This window comes from Dermochelys coriacea, chromosome 24 (assembly GCF_009764565.3).
Source record: "Dermochelys coriacea isolate rDerCor1 chromosome 24, rDerCor1.pri.v4, whole genome shotgun sequence".
In the NCBI taxonomy this organism is placed as follows: Eukaryota; Metazoa; Chordata; order Testudines; family Dermochelyidae; genus Dermochelys; species Dermochelys coriacea.
This window is the reverse complement of record NC_050091.1, coordinates 8,361,493-8,379,629: the sequence shown is the minus strand read 5'-3', so window position 1 is coordinate 8,379,629 and position 18,137 is coordinate 8,361,493. Positions and strand designations below refer to the sequence as shown.

Below are 18,137 nucleotides of genomic sequence, written 5' to 3'. Positions count from 1 at the left end.
ACCCAAGTCACTGGTTTGGTGTGGACAGAAGGGGGCTGGGGCTCAAACCCGAGTCAGAGCCTGGGCACAGTGAACAGTGTAGATGCCCTTGGTAGCTGAGGTGGTGAGATGCCACCCAAGTCATTTCTTCACCTGAGGGCTTCCTACTCTCTAGCCAGATCTTTTCCACACCTGGGAGCAGCAGCCCTTTCCTCATGGAGAGGGCAGGAGTGATGATGCATTGGCCTGGCCTCCCAATGCAGCAAAACCGAATTGCTGGGCCAGACAAAAGGTGACGGCTGCCAATCACAAACAAACCGTGTGCGGCAATGATTGGCTTTATTTAATTGCATGGCAACGGCGGGAGAGGGGGAGGGAATAAGGAGGAGGGGTGTTACTCTGCAGCCTTGGGAAGGGATGGAGGCAGTTAGCAAATGAATATCATTTTTAAATCTTCCCCACGAGGCATCCGGTTGTGGCAGAGCGCCAACTCCTGGCTGCGAACCTGGACGTGGGCAGACAACGAGTTCGGCTTGCTGTGGCAGGGGCGCTGCACAGGGCGTGCTCAGGGGCGATCTGCTGCAGACTGGGGGCTGGGGAGCCTTTGGGAAGCAGGGCTGCGCTGGCGCATAGGGGCTTTGTCCTCTCTAGCGCCGGCAGAGCACAAACCCGATGCCACCGGCGACGACTCCTCCGAGCCAGACACGTCACAAAGCAAATCGGGAGAGCTCCTGGAGTCGGACTGCCGAGCGCAGTCACTGGGGGCAGAAATCGCTGATAGCAGCAGCAAGGCTGGGCTTTTTTCCATGCTCTCCGGTTTGGTGTCTCCCAAGGGAGAGCAGGAGTGAGGTCTCCCTTCCTGGGAGCCTAGGGATCGTGGTACAGAAGCCAAAGCCCCCCCTGCCACTGCTGGCCCAGCCTCGCCTAGGTTCATCTGCACCTGCAAATCATCCTCCAGCTCCTGGGCGCCAGCTTTCACCTGACTCTGATCACTGAACCGGCCATCCTGGATGACGCTCACCTGGGAGGTACCCGTGACTCGGTCAGCACCGAGCAACGCTCCCTTAGCCCGGCTGTCTGGGCCTCCCACACAGAGTCCTCCTGGTTCTCTGGGACACAGGCTGGGTGACCCTCCATTCCTGCCCGAAATGAATGAGCCCCGTGATGTGCTATCCTCTTGGCTGGCGTCACCCCCTCCTCCAGTCTCAGGGGCACCCGCCTCCTCCGTGCTGCTGCATTTATCCAGCAAACAGGCCTCCGCCTCCTCCAGCCTCTTCCGGGGCCGACCGCGCTTTCTCTTGACGTTGGAAGCCTCGCCATGCAATTCCGGGGGGCGTTTGGCCCCTTTGGCTCCCTGTGCCTCCCGCTGGCTGCCAGCTGGCCCCTCACTGCTCTTGGCGGGGCTGTGCCCTTCGCTGCCGCCGCCGGCTGCAATCTTGGGGTTGGCTGGAATTTCGGCCACGGGGATGCCCATGCCGGTTGGCACGTTGGGCAGGATCATGTTGATCACCGGCACTGCCGCTTGCTGGCTGACCAGACCCGCCGCCCCATTCACGCCCGGTGCCAGATTGATGGGCAGGGAGGAGGCAGTGCCCACCGGCAGCGGCAGGGCAGCCACCTTGACTGTGCCACCAATAGGTGTGGCCGTGATCTTGGGCGCCAGGATGGGAGGGGAGGAGCGCACGGCCTGGGCACCCGGCGGCATCAGTCTCTCGCTGGCCTGGATGCGAGGCAGGAGGAAAGGCAGGCGAGCCATCAGGGCATTGACTTGGGGGCTGCTCACCGGCTTAGAGGTCTCTGGGGTTTTCTTCCTCTCAGCTCGGGGCGGGACGGAGGGTTTCGAGTTATTCTCCTTTTTGTTCTGACAGGCAAAGACAGACGGATGGACATTGGCAGAAGGGGCATCACCACACACCCATGCTGCGCCCATCTCCAGAGCCTCTGCCATACACCTACACCCAACTAGGGTTCAGCGATGAGGGCCCACAACCCTACTCCCGAGGCTACTGCCACCCCCATTTTATAGGGGAGACCGAGGCACAGAAAATTGACTTGCCAACAGCATGAATTCAGTGGCAGAGGTGTGAGAAGAACTCAGGAGTTTGGCTCCCAGCCCCCCTGCTCTAACCACTAGACCCCACTCTCTTCCCAGAGCTGAGGCTAGAACCCAGGGGGCCTGGCTCCCAGCTCCCTCTGGTCTAAACCTAGACCCCACTCTCTTCCCAAAGCTGGGGCTAGAACTTAGAAGTCTTGGCTTCCAGTGCCCCCCAGCTCTAACTACTAGACTCCACTCTTCCTTAGATTAACAGTAAGCCGAATTCCAAGCAGGGGCTGACCATACCAGCCTTTCAGCTCTTAGGGGAGGAGGGCCCTAGTCATGGCGGGAAGGTTTCTCCCCAGCACCCAACACTTTCTCACCTGCAGCTGGGTTTTGACAGTGCTGTCCGATGTTTCCAACCCATTCTTCTTGGCAGTCTGTGGCGGTCGAGTGTCTCGGTGGATATTTTCTGAACTTTCTAGAAACCAACCAACCAACCAACCAAAAAAAAAAAAAACACCACAAACAAACACATGGACTTGACTGTTCTTAAAAGATCACCCTCACTAGAAAAGTTATCCTTCCATTAAAAAAAAAATAAAAATAAAAAATAAAAAGTCCCTTTCCTTAAATTATTAGTGCTTTAAAAGGCACAGATGAAAAGCATTGGGGATTATTAATTATTATTTATTTGGGAAAAATGCATTTACTTTCTATCCTGGATGTTATTTATTATAGTCACAGGCCAGGAAAGCCCCAACTCTGGTCTGCTTAACAGGTCTATACAAGAGAGCTACACTGGTTTAATTCACGGTTTGTCTACTCTTTAAATGCTACAACAGCAGTTCTTCAGAGTAAACACTACCTACGTCAACAGAAGGAGTTCTCCCACTGTGGTAAGCAATCCACCTCCCCAAGAGGCACTAGCTAAGTCAACGGAAGAATTTTTCCATCAACCTAGGTACTGCTTCTTTCGGGGGGGGGGGGAGGGAGTGGATGAACTACAGTGATGGTAGAACCCCTCTCATCACGGTAGCGTCTACACACTGAAGTGGTAAAGGGGAGCAGCTGCAGCGTTTTCAGTGAGGACATGGCCTTAGTAAGACTGGTGCAATCCCCTACTTCAGTTTCAGAGTGGGTTTATTCTGGTTCCGCTTAAACCAGTTCCTGAGGGCTTGTCTCCATGCGAACGTTGCACCAGTACAACTTGGGCATTAAATGGACATTAAAGCACCAAGAGGCTGCATACAAGGCTATGTCAGAAAGTTGTGGGCCCAGTTTATTAAGGTTGCAGGTTTGGTGCAGGCACAAGAAAACTGGAACTCCACCCATGTCTAGCCTTGTTCCGCCCTTTACACCCCACATCCAGCCCCGCTCCATCCACCCAGGGAGGGAGTTGCCATCACAACTCAAAATGAGCTGGGGCGTTCTGTGTACCCACAGCACCTAGCATAATAGGGCCCTGGTCCATCACTGGGGTTCTCAGGGACTACTGTAATACACCTAATAAATGATCCTAGATGGTGCCTGTCTCAAAGACCTTATAGTCTAAATACAGATCATATAAAAAAGACATAATAAATAGGGACGCACCAGTATTACCACATCAACATTAGGGCTTTGTATTGCTTTAACTAGGCCAATATGATTAGAGTGCTACCGCTATGGGTTAGCCTAATTGAGGTGGGCTTTGTCTACACACAACAGCCGTGCCATCTTAGCCATGCACAGTTAGAACAGTACAGCTCCTCCCCATGGTGCAAACGGTCTGCAGAGGCACTAATGGAAACTGGGCAACTGACTTCAAATTCTCTCGCTAAGGGAATGTCCCATGGAGCTCTACAGCGAGTTACAACTGAAAGGGTTAATCTCAGGTGATGACAGGGGGGGCCCCCTGCTAAGAGCAGAAGGAACTTTACCTGCAATTTCCCCAGGAGCAGCAGGACCCAGTCCTCTGTCACAGGGTGGCTGGCCCCTTTAAGGGAGCTGGGTCTAGCCCCACCTGTCACATAAATAGCTCACCTCCATAGGTGGGGAGAATGAGAAAGTCACATGACAGTCAGGTCTTGTGGCTAAATCAGGCTTCCAGGGTAGAGATGAGGCAAGGGGGCGGAACAGGGAAACATGGGGCTTTACATTCTCACTGACAAAACTAAGGGAACAACAGTCACTAAAAGGAAAATTGAATGAGATTATAAATTGTATCTATATGGGCCGCAAATAAGCGTAGTTAAAAGCTTCACATTTTTAGATGTGATATTTAGCAACAAGCTCACACGGAAGGATCATATTGAAAATATTAGAGAGAAGGCAGAACAGCCTACTTCAAAAGTATTTCTGGAACTTCCTAGGGTGCAGAGCAAAAAGCAGCAGTAACACTGCACAGAACACTAATATAAGACCAGTTATTGATTACGGTGCCAGGATTTCAGTTCAGCATCAAAAACCAATTTGAGAACCCTTGACTCAATCCAAGCTCAGCAGACTGTAGCATACTGCATGTGGTGCCTTCATCACAACGCTGCTGTGAAGGGCGGATAGCTGTAGGTGAAATGCCCATTACCTTAAGAATGAAGCTTTTACATGTAACCTTTGGGGCTAACATAATTGGAAACAGTGAATAGATACACTTTTAAATGGATGGTTTCAGAGTAGCAGCCGTGTTAGTCTGTATTCGCAAAAAGAAAAGGAGTACTTGTGGCACCTTAGAGACTAACAAATTTATTAGATCATAAGCTTTCGTGAGCTACAGCTCACTTCATCGAAGCTTATGCTCTAATAAATTTGTTAGTCTCTAAGGTGCCACAAGTACTCCTTTTCTTTTTTTAAATGGATGACGTGTAGGGCAAAAACTCAAAATGCCTCATGTAAGGAGGGTTAAAACATGGACAAAGGATCTTAGTGTAGAGAAAGATCCAGAAGAGGATAAAAATCTATAGCTTTGGGAAAATGCATTAACACTGGAAAATTATACCTTCGGAGGTAGATACAGAATTGTATAGTGAAACAAAGAGGAAAAGGCATGTTAAGCATATAAGACATAGCAAATCAATATGTCTGTGATAAGTCTGTATAGTATCCCCGCCAAAGATATGACAACAGGAAAATTGGGAGCAGCATTCTGCGTTCCTATATGCGGGATCAAGAAAGCTGTACCGCTATCAAACTTTGGGGCCGTTTCAACGACTGAACTGGCTGTGAAAATGCTGGCGTTAAATTGGGTCATAGATGTTCGCCCAGCCACTGTGGTCCTCCTGTCTGATTCCTTATCAGGACTCCAGGAGATCAGAAACCACTCTTCGGAAGCGGAAATGCTCCATGTAATGAAACGTTACCATTAACAACAGAACTGATGAAGCTGGGTGTAATCGCAGTGATAGCATAGATCCTAGCACACAAAGAGGTGGTGGGCAACGACAAAGTGGCAAAAATTGCTGTTAAACACAAGCAAGTTGATTTAGACACCCCTGTAAGTAAACTAGGTTAAAAATCTAATTGAAAATGAGTTAACAGCAGGAAATATGGGCCCAAAGAAACGAAGAGGGAAAGATGCTGTGAAAAGGTTCGCAAAAAGAAAAGGAGTACTTGTGGCACCTTAGAGACTAACAAATTTATTTGAGCATAAGCTTTCGTGAGCTACAGCTCACTTCATCGGGTGAAAAAGTTGTTACAAGAAGGAGGGAGAAAAATTGTTCTTCTTCACCTCGGAGGACAGGACAAGAAGCAATGGGCTTAAATTGCAGCAAGGGTGGTTTAAGTTGGACATTAGGAAAAACTTCCTGTCAGGGTAGTTAAGCACTGGAATAAATTGCCTAGGGAGGTTGTGGAATCTTCATCATTGGAGATTTTTAAGAGCAGGTTGGACAAACCCCTGTCCGGGATGGTCTAGATAATACTTAGTCCTGCCATGAGTGCAGGGGACTGGACTAGATGACCTCTCGAGGTCCCGTCCAATCCTATGAAACGTGCCCAAGAGTCGAAAATACTCATACTCCAAGGCCCTGAGAGACGGAGTGAAGTGGCTCTATTTAGAATTTTAACTAGTCATTGTGGCTCAAACAATAAATTTGTTTCTAATAAACAAACATGAAGACAGAACAGGCAAGGTCCAGGAAAGAGCTGATCAACTCCTTTGGGAGTGCACAGTGTACCATTGAAAGGGGATATATGGAAAACTTTTAAATATCTTTAAATATCCAAATTTTCACTGCAACACCTAGTAAGAGCATCAGGAAAATGGAGACCTATTAAAAGCAATACTGCAATTCTTAAAGGACACTGGGGAAGGGGAATTGCATTATTTCTGGTGTCCAGTGCTTGGCCATCATAGGCCAGGGGTACCCTAAAAAGTTCTGTCGAGCCAGCTACGTTGCTTAGGGATGTGAAAAATCCACACCGGGAAGCAGACCTAGCCCCTGGCAAAGACAACAGTAGGTCGGTGGAAGAGTTCTTCCTATTGTGGTGGTGGATTAATGTCAGTGACAAGAGAACCCTTCCCGTCGCTGTCACGAGGGTCTATGCTGAGGAGCATCAGCGGCGCAGCTGCAGTGGTTTAAGTGTAGACAGAGTTTTGGCAGAAAGCCACTGAAGACTCAGAGGAAGGAGAAGGAGGACTCCAAGGATGAGGGGGGTTGCATGAGCTGCTCTGCACAGAGCGATCCCCCTCAGCTCCCAGCCAGAGAGCCCAGGAGTGCAGCTTGCAGGCAGCAGGAGCCTGCGAGGGAGACCGGAGAGCAGTCTGCTGCTGACACAGCGGGGACAAGACAGCTGGAGCTGGGACACTGGTCGGGAAGGGCCGTGCTCCGAGCATTCTCCCCCTCAGCTGCCTGGCTCTGGCTCACATGCTCAGGGTCTAATCAATCGCTGCCATATGTGGGGTCAGGCAGGAATTTCCCCCACGTCAGCCTGGCAAGGACCCTAGGAGTTTTTGCTTTCCTTTGCAGCATGACCGGGAATCTCTCTCTTAATTCTCTGCCATTGGAGAGGCCTTGGGCATTGGTGCACCGGGGTCCTTCCCCTTCTCTGCCTGCGGCACAAAAAACAGTCTAGACTCCCACCAGCTGGGATACTTTAGTCTCAGTCTGGTTGCTTTTGGGGTGCGGGTGCTGGGTGGGGTTGGTGGCCTGCAATATACAGGTGGTCAGGCTCGATGATCTCTATGCCTAAGAGCCCTGCATTGAGAGGTGGGAGGCAGCCGGGAGGCTGGGGAGTTCTTGAGTTTCCTTGTGAATCTGAATAAACCCAGCCCCACAAAGGAGTGTTTCTCAACACATGAAGCCCTATGTCCATTACCGGGGAGGCAGCAGCTAGGCTGAAGCCAGCCTGGGTAGAGAGGCCTGCAGCACCCTCAATAACCCCAACCCTGCAACGAGTGCTGCGTTGGGAGGTCCCAGTACTCCACCGAGCCCCACGCTCAGCTATGGGGCTCCCACCTGCCCCCCCCACAAGTGCAGGAGCAGGTCCTGTGAGAGGAATCCCCTTTCTGAGCACCCGACCCACCTGAGACCACCATGGCCATGACCAGGTCAGCGCGGTCGGAGCGCGAGCTGATGAGGTGCTGCTGGATGAGGAACTGAGCCACCTCCACAATGTTGTTGAAGGAGCGTTTGAGGATCTTCTCAGCCCAGTGGCAGGTCAAAGCGCAGGCTGCGTCCACCAGCTCGTCATGGTACGACTGCACCAGGTCTGTCAGCTCTGACTGCGTCAGGGGAGGGGACGGGCAGGAGGTCAGCGACTGGAACTAGGCCTTGGAGCGCTTCTGCTCCCCTCTCCGGGCACAGTCAGTGAGCACCCAAAATTCCCAGGGCGCTCTTGAGGTATGCCCAGTGCTCAGTAATCGAGTGCCCAAAACTCCCAGGCGCGCTCCCGATGTACACCCAGCGCTCCTGCCTGAACTCACAGGAGGTCATGGTGAGGACAGTTCCCACGGATGGGTCACGTTATATGCCAACATACAAGAACTGGGGGGAGGGGGGGGAAGAACCAATTTTCCCAGCAATGGATGTGCTGGCATTTCCAAAAAAGTCAAAATCAATCCATTTTGGGTTGAACGAAATGTTTCATTTTTGACCATTTTTAAAAGATTCAGGACACGATATTTTGAGACGACATCATTTTGAACCAAAACACCGAAAGGTCAAACGTTTAACTTTTTCCTTAACCTTTTTTTTTTTTTTTTTTTAAGGTTTTTTTTCCAGTTGTAACAATTTGGAGGAACAGAGATGAATTCACACAATGGTTCAGTGTTGCCAAATCTGCATTTTTTACAACAACAAAAAATGTTTTGGGTGAAGAGTTTTTCCCAGCTCTACGTACAAACCCCTCTACACCCCTGCCAGCACCAGACATGGTAGGGGGCCCAGTGCCCATTGTAGGGGGAATATACAACCTCCCCACAACATTCCTATAGCCAATGGGGCTGAGCTAGGACCTTCCCATGGCCAATGGCATGAAGGCAAAACAGACTCATCACTAGATCTAAAATTCAGAGCAGGTGTGTTAGGTACCTAAGGCTGGGGCAGTTACACCGCAGAAATCTACTGAAACACCCCCTAACCATGGAGGGCTTTAGAGCCCACGAGCACCAGGATGGCCCACTAAAGCTCAAGCAGCCTTCACGCTAGGAGGCTGTGTTTCTGGGGAACTTACGGTATCGCTAACTTTGAGGTCCAGGCTGGGCAGGGGTGGCATGCTGACCACTGTCTTCCTCCTGATCCCGCTGTAGCAATATGTTTGGCAAGATTAAGGAATTTCAGTGGGAAGTTGGAAGGAACTAAATAAAGCTGCAAAAGTGAGACATTAAAGCTTGAAAAGAGGCTGTTTATGTCCTTAGTGTGACTCCTTCCACATCCAATTAGAGATCTGGGAATCACAAATCCTCTTGCTTTTCACTGCCGATGCAGTTTATACTTCACTGTGCTCCGGACTAGTTCGGTCCACTTTTCGGTTCCCATGAGCTAGCCCAGATCTGCTCGACCCCCACCACGAGTGGAAGAGGAAAATAAACTTTGCTGCTTTTTCAACTCCCAATCTCAACTTTGACTGAACCCAAACAGTTGAATAAGCTGAAAAGAAGGATATATTCTCTCTGGACTTGCAGAAGAGGCTACTTCTGTCCAAAGCTGGATTAGCAGGTTAACAATTCAGATTGCAAATGGGGTATCAATGTTTAACAGTCAGGGTAATTAGCCATTGGGACAATTTATCAAGGGCCGGATGGATTCTCCATCACTGGGAATCTTCAATTTAAGATTGGATGTTCTGGTAAAAGATCTGCTCTTGTTCAAATCACTTCAATCTCCTTGGACACTCAATAACAGATTTAAAAGTAGGTGTCCTTCAACAACAACAACAAAAAAAAAGACAAAGAAAAACTGCAGAGCTACAATTCATTTACAAATTTAACACCATTAATTTGGGCTTGAATAGGGACTGGCTGGCTCACTACAAAAGCAATTTTCTCTCTCTTGGTATTGACACCTCCTCAACAATTATTGGGGGTGGACCACATCCACGCTAACTGAATTGGCCTTGTCAACACTGGTTCTCCCTTCTCTTCATGTGCCAGTATATTTATGCCTGCATCTGTAATTTTCACTCCATGCATCTGAAGAAGTGGGTTTTTTACCCACAAAAGCTTATGCCCAAATAAATCAGTTAGTCTTTAAGGTGCCATCGGACTCCTCATTGTTTGTTTTGCTAGAGCAGCAGTTCTCAAACTGTGGGTTGGGACCCCAAAGTGGGTCATGACCCCCTCTGAATGGGGTCACCAGGGCTGGCTTAGACTTACTGGGGCCCCAGTGCTGAAGCCTGGGTGGCGGGGCTCAGTTTGCAGGTCCCCTACCTGGGCCTGAAGCCCGTGGGCTTCAGTTTTGGCCCCACTGCCCAGAGCGGTGAGGCTCGGGCTTTGGCCCCCTCACCCAGGGCAGTGGGGCTCGGGAGGGCTCAGGCATTGATCCTCCCTTCTGGGGTCGTGAAACAATTTTTGTTGTCAGAAGTGGGTCGCGGTGCAATTAAGTTTAAGAACCTCTGTGCTAGAGGATCCCACAGCACTTAGTTAAAAAGAGCTAGTAACAGAACCCAGGAGTCCTGACATGCAGTTTCTTATTTCAGTCACTCGATACCACCACCTCCTAGATTCCTGACTCCCAGCCTCCTGCTCTAACCACTAGACACCACTTCTCTGCCAGAGCTGGGAATACAATCCAGGAGCCCTGCTCCAACTGCTCCATTCCCCTGTGGTGCTTCTAAATGTAATGACTAATCAATTAAAAAGAAATCATTTCCATTCATTCTTGTTCTTTAAACTTTAAAAGACACCAACCCTGTCCACACAAAACTAAGCTGACATCATCCCTTTGCTTGGGCTAGTTCTCGGAGATGTAGACAGAGGTTATTTAGCATACAAGGATATTTCGATTGTCCTCGTCCTCCCAGTCTTCTGGCTTTGATGTTCGGGAAGATCTCCCGGATGATCTTCCCAAAGTTAGCGGCACTCAGAGGGTGACAACATAGGTTATCACAGTATCGCCTGCCGGGTGAGACAGAGAGAGGGATCAGAGGAGAGAGAGTTTCATCCCAAAGCCAAGGTCCTGCACTTGATACTGCTGTCTTGGCCGTGCATTCGATTGCTTCCCCGTGGATTATCACCAGCAGTACTGAATGCTGGGTGCCAGCACCTCTTCTAGTTAAAGTCATATCACAGAGGGTCTTTGTAAACTCAGCCTCCGCAAACTCAACATGATCTACTCCCTGTACAGAGGGAAATCACTCTCCGCCACTGAAATGCGACCACCTCTGGGTGAAACGGCATTTTAACAGCTGCCCAACACATTACAGCCCAGTGCTGTAATGACTCAGGCACTGGATTTTTTTTGCCAAGTAAGAACAGTAGGGTATGGTCCTATAATGACGTGGAGAATGATATCTGGGTGTGTATCTGAAACACCACAGGGAATTTCGTAACACTGAGCATCACTAGCACAGTTGGCATTTGGTCAGGATTATTTATTAGGCGTATTACGGTAGTGGGTAGGCATCCCAGTCATGGAACAGGAAGGACCCCATTGCGCCAGGTGCTGTATAGTATTAGGTATATTACAGTAGCACTTATGAACCCCAGTCACGGACCAGCGCTAGACACTGTATATTCACAGACTAAAGAGACCGTCCCTGCCCCAAGGAGCTGGTAATCCAGGATGTTATGGGTACAAACTGACTATGAATGAACTGAGGCTGGAAATCAAAGGCCTTCCTTGGAGGCCTCCCAGTCAAGCCCTGATGCAGCCAGTCCCTGCTTAGCCTGCAAGATCCAGAGCGCTCGCAATGCAAGGCCGCTGGCTGCACTGACTCACGCTGGGCCCTGTGCACATGCTCACTTGTATGTGTCGTAGACATCCTGCTTGGGCAGGCAGGTGTCCATGTGTTCCTCCAGGTGATTCCGGATCCAGTTGCACGCATGCATGTGCTCAGCAGTGCTCAAGGAGCTCAGGTCCAGGCTGCTGCTCCAAGAGAGGCAGGTCATGGTAAGCAGACATGATCAAATTAGAGACAACATTAATTAGCACAGAGATAGCGTCAGTGAGGGGTTGAGTGGGGAGACAGAGAGGTTGCCAGGCCAGGGTTACATTCTTCTCTGTAGCAACTTTCAGAGGATCATAGGCATTATTTGGAGACTTCCTCCCTCCCATACCCATGAGGCTGGGAAGTAATACAAAATGGGTGGGGGGTAATACATGGGAAAACTGAGTTACAGGGAATCACTGGCATCAGCTTGAAGAGAACCCAGTCATGCTGCTTAAATTACCGGGCCACAATCCCTCCAAGAACCGGCAACAGAACCCAAGGGTCCAACTGCCCAGAACTCCTGCACCCCCTTCCCAGAACTGGCAACAGTCCCCAGGAATCCTGATCTCCAATCTCCTCCTGCGCTAACCACTGAACCGCGCTATAGTGAAAGACAAGGCACAATGGTATCTCAGTCTGTTCCCTACCTTTTTTCCCCAGAACTCGGACCGGATGGCAGCTGTAGGTACAGGTAGAGTTTATCGTTGTCTGAAAATTTCTGCACATCTTGCTATTGTTGGCAGGGACGGAAGGGACAAAATGGTTAGAGATTCAACGGAGGCAGCAAAAGAGCTAATAGATGTTAAATTACTTTGCTAATTGCAATGACTAAAAAGACTTCTTAGCAGAGATCATTCTATGACCAGTAATTATGTCTGCTGCTGTGCAAGGCAAGGTAAATAAAATCTTATGCATCAGGGCATGACTTGACCACTAAAGGGGTCAGGAAGGAAGCACGCCCTCTCCCACCCCCTCTATTTAGCAATACATAATTGGTCAAGGGCAGATGGTCTGATTTGCTCTGAAAGATCATGCATTGCTCACTGCTCCTCTTAGAGATCGGATCCTGGACTGACTGAACCACTGAATGGATCCATTATGGCAGGATTACTGGATTAGGTAGAACTGAGGGACTGAGCCAATATGATAAGAGGCAGAGCAGCATGGGATGTTACCATTGAAAGATGATCCAGGGTTGACACTCACTTCAGTGGTCTCTACGCTACAGGGCTTTTAAGCAACCTAAGAGCTGCTCAAGACACTCACCAGAATGCTGTCCACTTTGTTCTGCACGGATTTGCTGTTTAAAACAGGAGAAAAAAAAATAAAGCATCAGTCATCAAGCCACAGAGCGTGGACTATACAGCACTCCCTGTGCAAAGCAGAACCACAGGGATGGAAAACACCTCATGGGTTCCCAGCCAAACCTCACTGCTGCCTCCAGTATGTTGGAGCCAAAGCTCAGCTTTTGTGCATAACAGAGAAAGCTTTCATATGCGCAGCTGCTGTAACAGAACGTCTTCTCAGTCAGCAGCTGCTTTTACATCCAGCCCACAGATCCACTTCCCAAACAAAGACGCAGTCGCTTAAGGATTAAAAAACCAGGAAATTAATAGGCAAAAAACTTTGTTGGGAAATGTTTAGGCTTGCTTCACACACACACACAGCTTGCCTGACTCAAACCCACAGGAGCAATGAAATGTTGAGCCACCTAATAGTACATCCCCTCTAGTCCGCCACCCATAGGTAAGTTACCATCTACTACAACCCACACACCTTAACTCTGCCCCGCTGGCACCAGCGGGGACAGCTTAAGGAATGGGCAAACTGGGCATGAGCCCAGAGCCCCCAGCGGAAAGGTGGCCCCAGCAGTGATGTGTAACAAAAAAAATGTTAATCGAGTCAATGATGAATACGGAGTCTGGATTCAGGAAATTGGATTTTCAGAGGCCAGTTGTCACTTCGCTGCCTGCAGATGTTTTTAAATCAGCAGAATACATTTCACACTTTTTCTGTTACTGCTACATTGTGTTTTAGTTCCCAACAACATTTTATAGGCAAGAATTACTATCTATTTTCTACTGTAATGTGGCAGGGCTCCGCCGCCCCTCACCTGATACCCTGTGCCCAGGGGTCTCTGAAGTCATTAAGAAGGCCCTGCACACTCGAGGGCTGGGGGGTGAGCCTTCTGTCATCCCCTTTAACAAACTGCCCTCCCCCAACATACCACCTCTCACGGAGTCACAGGGTCTGAGCTATGTCCCAGCCTGTAAGTAGCCTCTTGGGAGTAACCCCTTTACTGTGCTGAGCCCCAAGGACCCACACAGATCCACAGGGGCAGGCCTCTGGCCCTAGCATTCCCCGTCTCTCTCCATGGCTCCCTGGAGAGAATCCAGCCAAGCCAAACTCCAGCGGGAGGCTTGTAGCAGGCTTGTACCGTGCTCGCCAGGAGTATTTACAGTGACACAGGCAGCCTTTTTCAGAACAAGGGAGCCATTGATGAGTCACCTGGCTACAGAATCCGAACATCCTTGGGGTAGCACAGAGAGGCAGAAGTTATGTCAGTCCACTCTGGTTAAACCAGTGCCCTGATGAGATAGCCAAGCTGTGATGGACTCCACCTCTGGCTCTGGTCCCGTGTTCCACCTTTATCTGCCCAGCTCCGGGCTCCTGAGTCCCTCCAAAAGGGTTACCTTCCTCCAGTCACCTTGTTCTCCAGCTCAGTCCCCAGTCCAGCCTGCGGGGCAGAGGGGTTCCTGCTGTTAGGTGTTCAATCCTGAGGGCATCTCTCTGTCTTGCTGGAGACCCTCTGTTGATTCGGGTTGGTTTGAGCCAGTTCTTTAGTGACTCTACCCATTCCCCTCCAGACAGTGAGGTGACCCGCACACCCTTCCTGCCCTGTTCCAGGAGCAGCGTTAAACCTTTTGCACGCACTGAGTAACAAGAGGGAAACTGAGGCATGCCTAGGATTTATAAAAATATTATAGAAACTACCCACTTTGTCACACCTCTGCACCAAACACTCACGACAAATAGTGTCAGGAGGGGATAGTTAGGTAATCAGAGTCCAGGGTCTCTGTGTCTGTCTGTTGTATCACTCTGAAGCCTAGAATGTTGGCTATGTCAGTGTCACCAAGTCATCACACGCTCGGGGTCTACTGAGGACCACTGAGTCGGTGAGAAGCAACGGCACAGCTACAAGCATGGCTGACAGCTCTTTTTGTTCAGTGTATCACCAGGTTGAATCATCACCAGGTTTCACGGCCTGTTACCTTCCTAGTTTTAATTTCTCAGCCACTTTCAGTTTGTTTGTTTGTTTGTATCTTCATGAATTGCATCCATATGACAACGGGGGCTTTCACCTAGCAAATAACACTCAGTTTTTAATATAGCGCTTTTCATGCATAGATCTCCAAGCACTTTACAGAGGAGGCCAGCATGAAGGAGAGGAGGCTGTATCAGGGCAGAGTTAAGGTTACCGTGTTTGGGCTGGGGTAGCAGTCAGGAAAAATAGTGTGTATGTGAGTGGTGCAGACCGGTATGTAGGGCCATGTGGCTTAATTTTTTCATTTCCTTGCTCATGTGGGTTTCAGTCAGATATGTTGCATATGGGTAGCAACCCTGATTGCTTCACAGCAAAACACTTTGCCTGTTAATATTTATAGACCTTGAGCATCATTTACATCTAACTGACAACCAGATGTGGGATCAGGCAGGAATTTTCTCCCAGGCCAGACTGGCAGGGACCGGGAGTGGTGGTGGGGGGGTGCGTTTCGCCTTCCTCTGCAGTGTGTGGGTTCGGGTCACTTGCCAGGATTATCTGGCTATATCTCACTTCATCATTTCCCAGGGCGCCTCTCACACTGGTATTCCTCAGTGTTCCTCCTCATCTCTGCCTGCTGCCCGTGGCAATCTAGTCTCCTGTGGGCTATGATACTTTGGTCTCGTTTCAGTTGTAGGGTTTAGTGTGCGGGTGCTGGAGTTGGCCTGTATTAATCAATCACACACAGCCCCTAGCCCCACGAAATTCTGACACTACCACAATTCAAAGAGATAAGAATACCCAAGGTACAGTGCAACGCAACGCAACATCTCCGGGGCTGGACAGCCAGCGCTTTTCACTACCACTAAGAAAATAGCTAAGAAGCTGGCCATACAAAAGCAAGAGGGAGATGTTGCCCTTACGAGATGGTGCTCTTCAGTTTCTGCAGCAGGGTGCTGGGCTCTGTGGCATCCCCTCTGGAGTTCCCAGACTGCGAGCTTCCCTTTTTAGAGACCTTGAGACCAGCTTTGTCGTCAGCCATGACATTCGGCAATTGCCTAAAAGACAAGAGCGGTGAAAAAGCAGCCCAGAACAGATTGCTCCGCGGCAGACAGCCACCCAACCAGTGCAGAAGTGCCATTTGTTATTACAATCGAGTGCTTGGCCCCTTTCCCTGATGCTTGGGGAGAAACCTGACAGCTTAGGGCGAGTCAGGTGTCACTGACGAGGCAGAGGTCCAAAAGCAGAGTGGCAGTGTCCTGCGTTTGTGCAGCACCTCATACCTTGTTTGCGACTGGGGCTTATAGATGCTGTCACAATACAGGTAGTCATTCTGCAAAGAAATAAATGCGTGAAAATACAATTCACGCTTGTAAGGTTGATTAGGAGAGCTGGGAGCAAAGGCTGATGCCATCTAACTGGAGGGCCTAACTCAAGGGCCCCCACCTCTGCATTTAAGCACCTAAATAAGGCGTTCAGTACCCTCAACTCCCATCAACTTAGAGCAGTTAGAGGATCGCAGTGCAGGATCAGAGCCAAGGAGAGAAAGCGTGAGGGGAGGAGAATCCTATTGAAGCATGAAAGGGAATTTTGGGTCCTAATTCTGAAAGGAGAGTAGCACAGACAGACATGAAAGAGGATGAATGCAATAACCCCTGCTGGAATCTGACACCAGGGACCAGATTCTTGCAAAAAGTGTCATGTGATCATTAAAGACCCCAAGCAGTCAGGATCTCCCCCCCCACCCACCCACTTTTCCTGGTAGGCTCTGACTCTGCAATGGGGTCTGTGTGCTTAGAGCTCATTGCAGGACCAGGGCCTTGGATTTTAAACCATTCCCATGAGTTTGTACAGCACCTAACACAACTGCTGACTGAGGCCACTGGACACTATCACAATATTAAAATAATCAATATGTCAATAATACTGATATAGAACTCAAGCTAAGTGCACTAAAGAAATAACACTGTCTTCTGTCAAGTGATTTTCAGCAAGTTGGTGGGTGTCAGAGCTGGGAACAGAACACTTCAGTCCCACTGCCTGGTCCCCTGTTCTGACCACTAGACCAAACTCCCTCCTAGGGCCAGGAGTTGAACCCAGGAGTCCTGACACTCAGCCCCAGCTCTGACTACCTCTGCCAGACAGCACTGTTCTTCTTCTTGTCCTATTTCCCCTCCCCCCCCCCCAAAAAATAAATCAAATTAAATTAGCAAGACCATAAAGTTTTTGCTGAATTTTCCCCCCTGTTTAATTGCAAAAGTGAGGATTCAGCAGAGCTCAAGGAGGCTCCATTAATAACCCTGCATCCAACAGAAGACCGGAGCCAAATTAATTATTAGTTTGTACAAGAAATTTGTATGCAATGCTACAATTCTGCAAACCTCAGCTCCGGAGTAGCCTATTAAGTTATAGATCTTGTATCTATAGTTCCTTCTTCAGGGCGAGGTGCTACCACTGAGAGGAAATCAATGAATGGCTGGAATGCCCCAGGGGGAAGTTGGGGTGGGGGGGAAATCCCACGAAGAGGGAGATTTAAATAGCTGCAGCTGAACTGGGAGCCGCAGCTTCGGACCTGCCAAATCGCGCTCTCCCCAGGCTGGGGCAAACCTTCCTCCTCCTGGCTTTAAAAGCCTCTCGGGTTTTATTTTGCAACATGCGTTTCCAGATCTCATCGTTTATTTTCGGAGGGGCCCGAAATGTCGCACCTCCAGGTCTGACAGCAGCCGCAAGGTCCAGAGAGCCATGCCCCAGACCCAGCTTGGCCCAACCAAGGCGACGGTTTTCGGTTTGGAAGGGGAAAACAAAAAAAAAGGAGCAGATTCTTGTACGTCCCTCTATGATGATTTTGCAAGACCGATTTCCTCTCTCCGGGAGCGACCAGCCCTTTGCAACACCCCGCCCCCCCCCCTTGGCTATGTTGCAAAGCAAGAAAGAGATTGGGAACAAAACAATGGAAACTCACCTACTCTCAGATCTCAGGGTCAACGCAACCCCCCTCCTGAGCGAGGCAAAGGGCCAAAGGTGCGTTGGGCGGGAAGGGAGAAGCAGCAACACCCCCCCCAGCCGCTCAGTCCGCGGCCAGCCTCCCCTTTCGCTCCCAGATTTGCTGCCCCGTTGGGCGAGGCGGCCCCAGCAACATGTGCCGAGCCCTGGCGCCCGCCCTTCAATCGCCAGCCCCTCCGGGCTGCTGCCCCGCCCGGCCTTGCCCGGCGCACAGGACAGGCACGTGCCGCCCCAATTGCAAAACAGAAAAAGAAAGTACCTCGGCACCAACTCGCCTTGCAGCCCCCCCCCCCGATTGCCGCTGTGTTTTTCTGATTGGCTCACACGCCTTTGATCTGCCCGGAGACTTTGGCCGCTCATTAATCTGATTGGCTGGGGCTGGCTGTTCTACCCGGATACAAATCCGATTTGTCTGTTGATTGGCCGGCTGGATTTCAACTCTGCCTAGTAACAAGCTGCGGATTGGTAAAGGGCGGGGCAGCTGGAGGAGGAAGCTGGGAGGGAAAGTGG

General features: G+C 50.0%; 1 protein-coding gene across 4 annotated transcripts; it reads right to left on the bottom strand.

Moving 5' to 3' along the window:
* Positions 1-304: 304 nt before the first annotated feature.
* On the bottom strand, positions 305-17,773 carry RFX5 (regulatory factor X5). Of its 4 annotated transcripts, XM_038382922.2 has the most exons (11): positions 17,587-17,773; positions 15,908-15,957; positions 15,548-15,682; positions 12,629-12,662; positions 12,010-12,092; positions 11,395-11,517; positions 10,431-10,547; positions 8,666-8,747; positions 7,517-7,715; positions 2,398-2,495; positions 305-1,840 (listed from the first exon to the last, which is right to left on the bottom strand). In XM_038382922.2, exons 3-11 carry the CDS (start codon positions 15,664-15,666, stop codon positions 545-547), a joined length of 2,151 nt encoding a protein of 716 aa, XP_038238850.1. In that variant the 5' UTR covers positions 15,667-15,682; positions 15,908-15,957; positions 17,587-17,773; the 3' UTR covers positions 305-544. The 4 variants fall into 4 exon arrangements, with proteins under 4 accessions (XP_038238850.1, XP_038238849.1, XP_043357832.1 ...); XM_038382921.2 differs by lacking the exon at positions 15,908-15,957; XM_043501897.1 differs by lacking the exon at positions 15,908-15,957 and having other exon boundaries at positions 17,598-17,773.
* Positions 17,774-18,137: the final 364 nt, after the last annotated feature.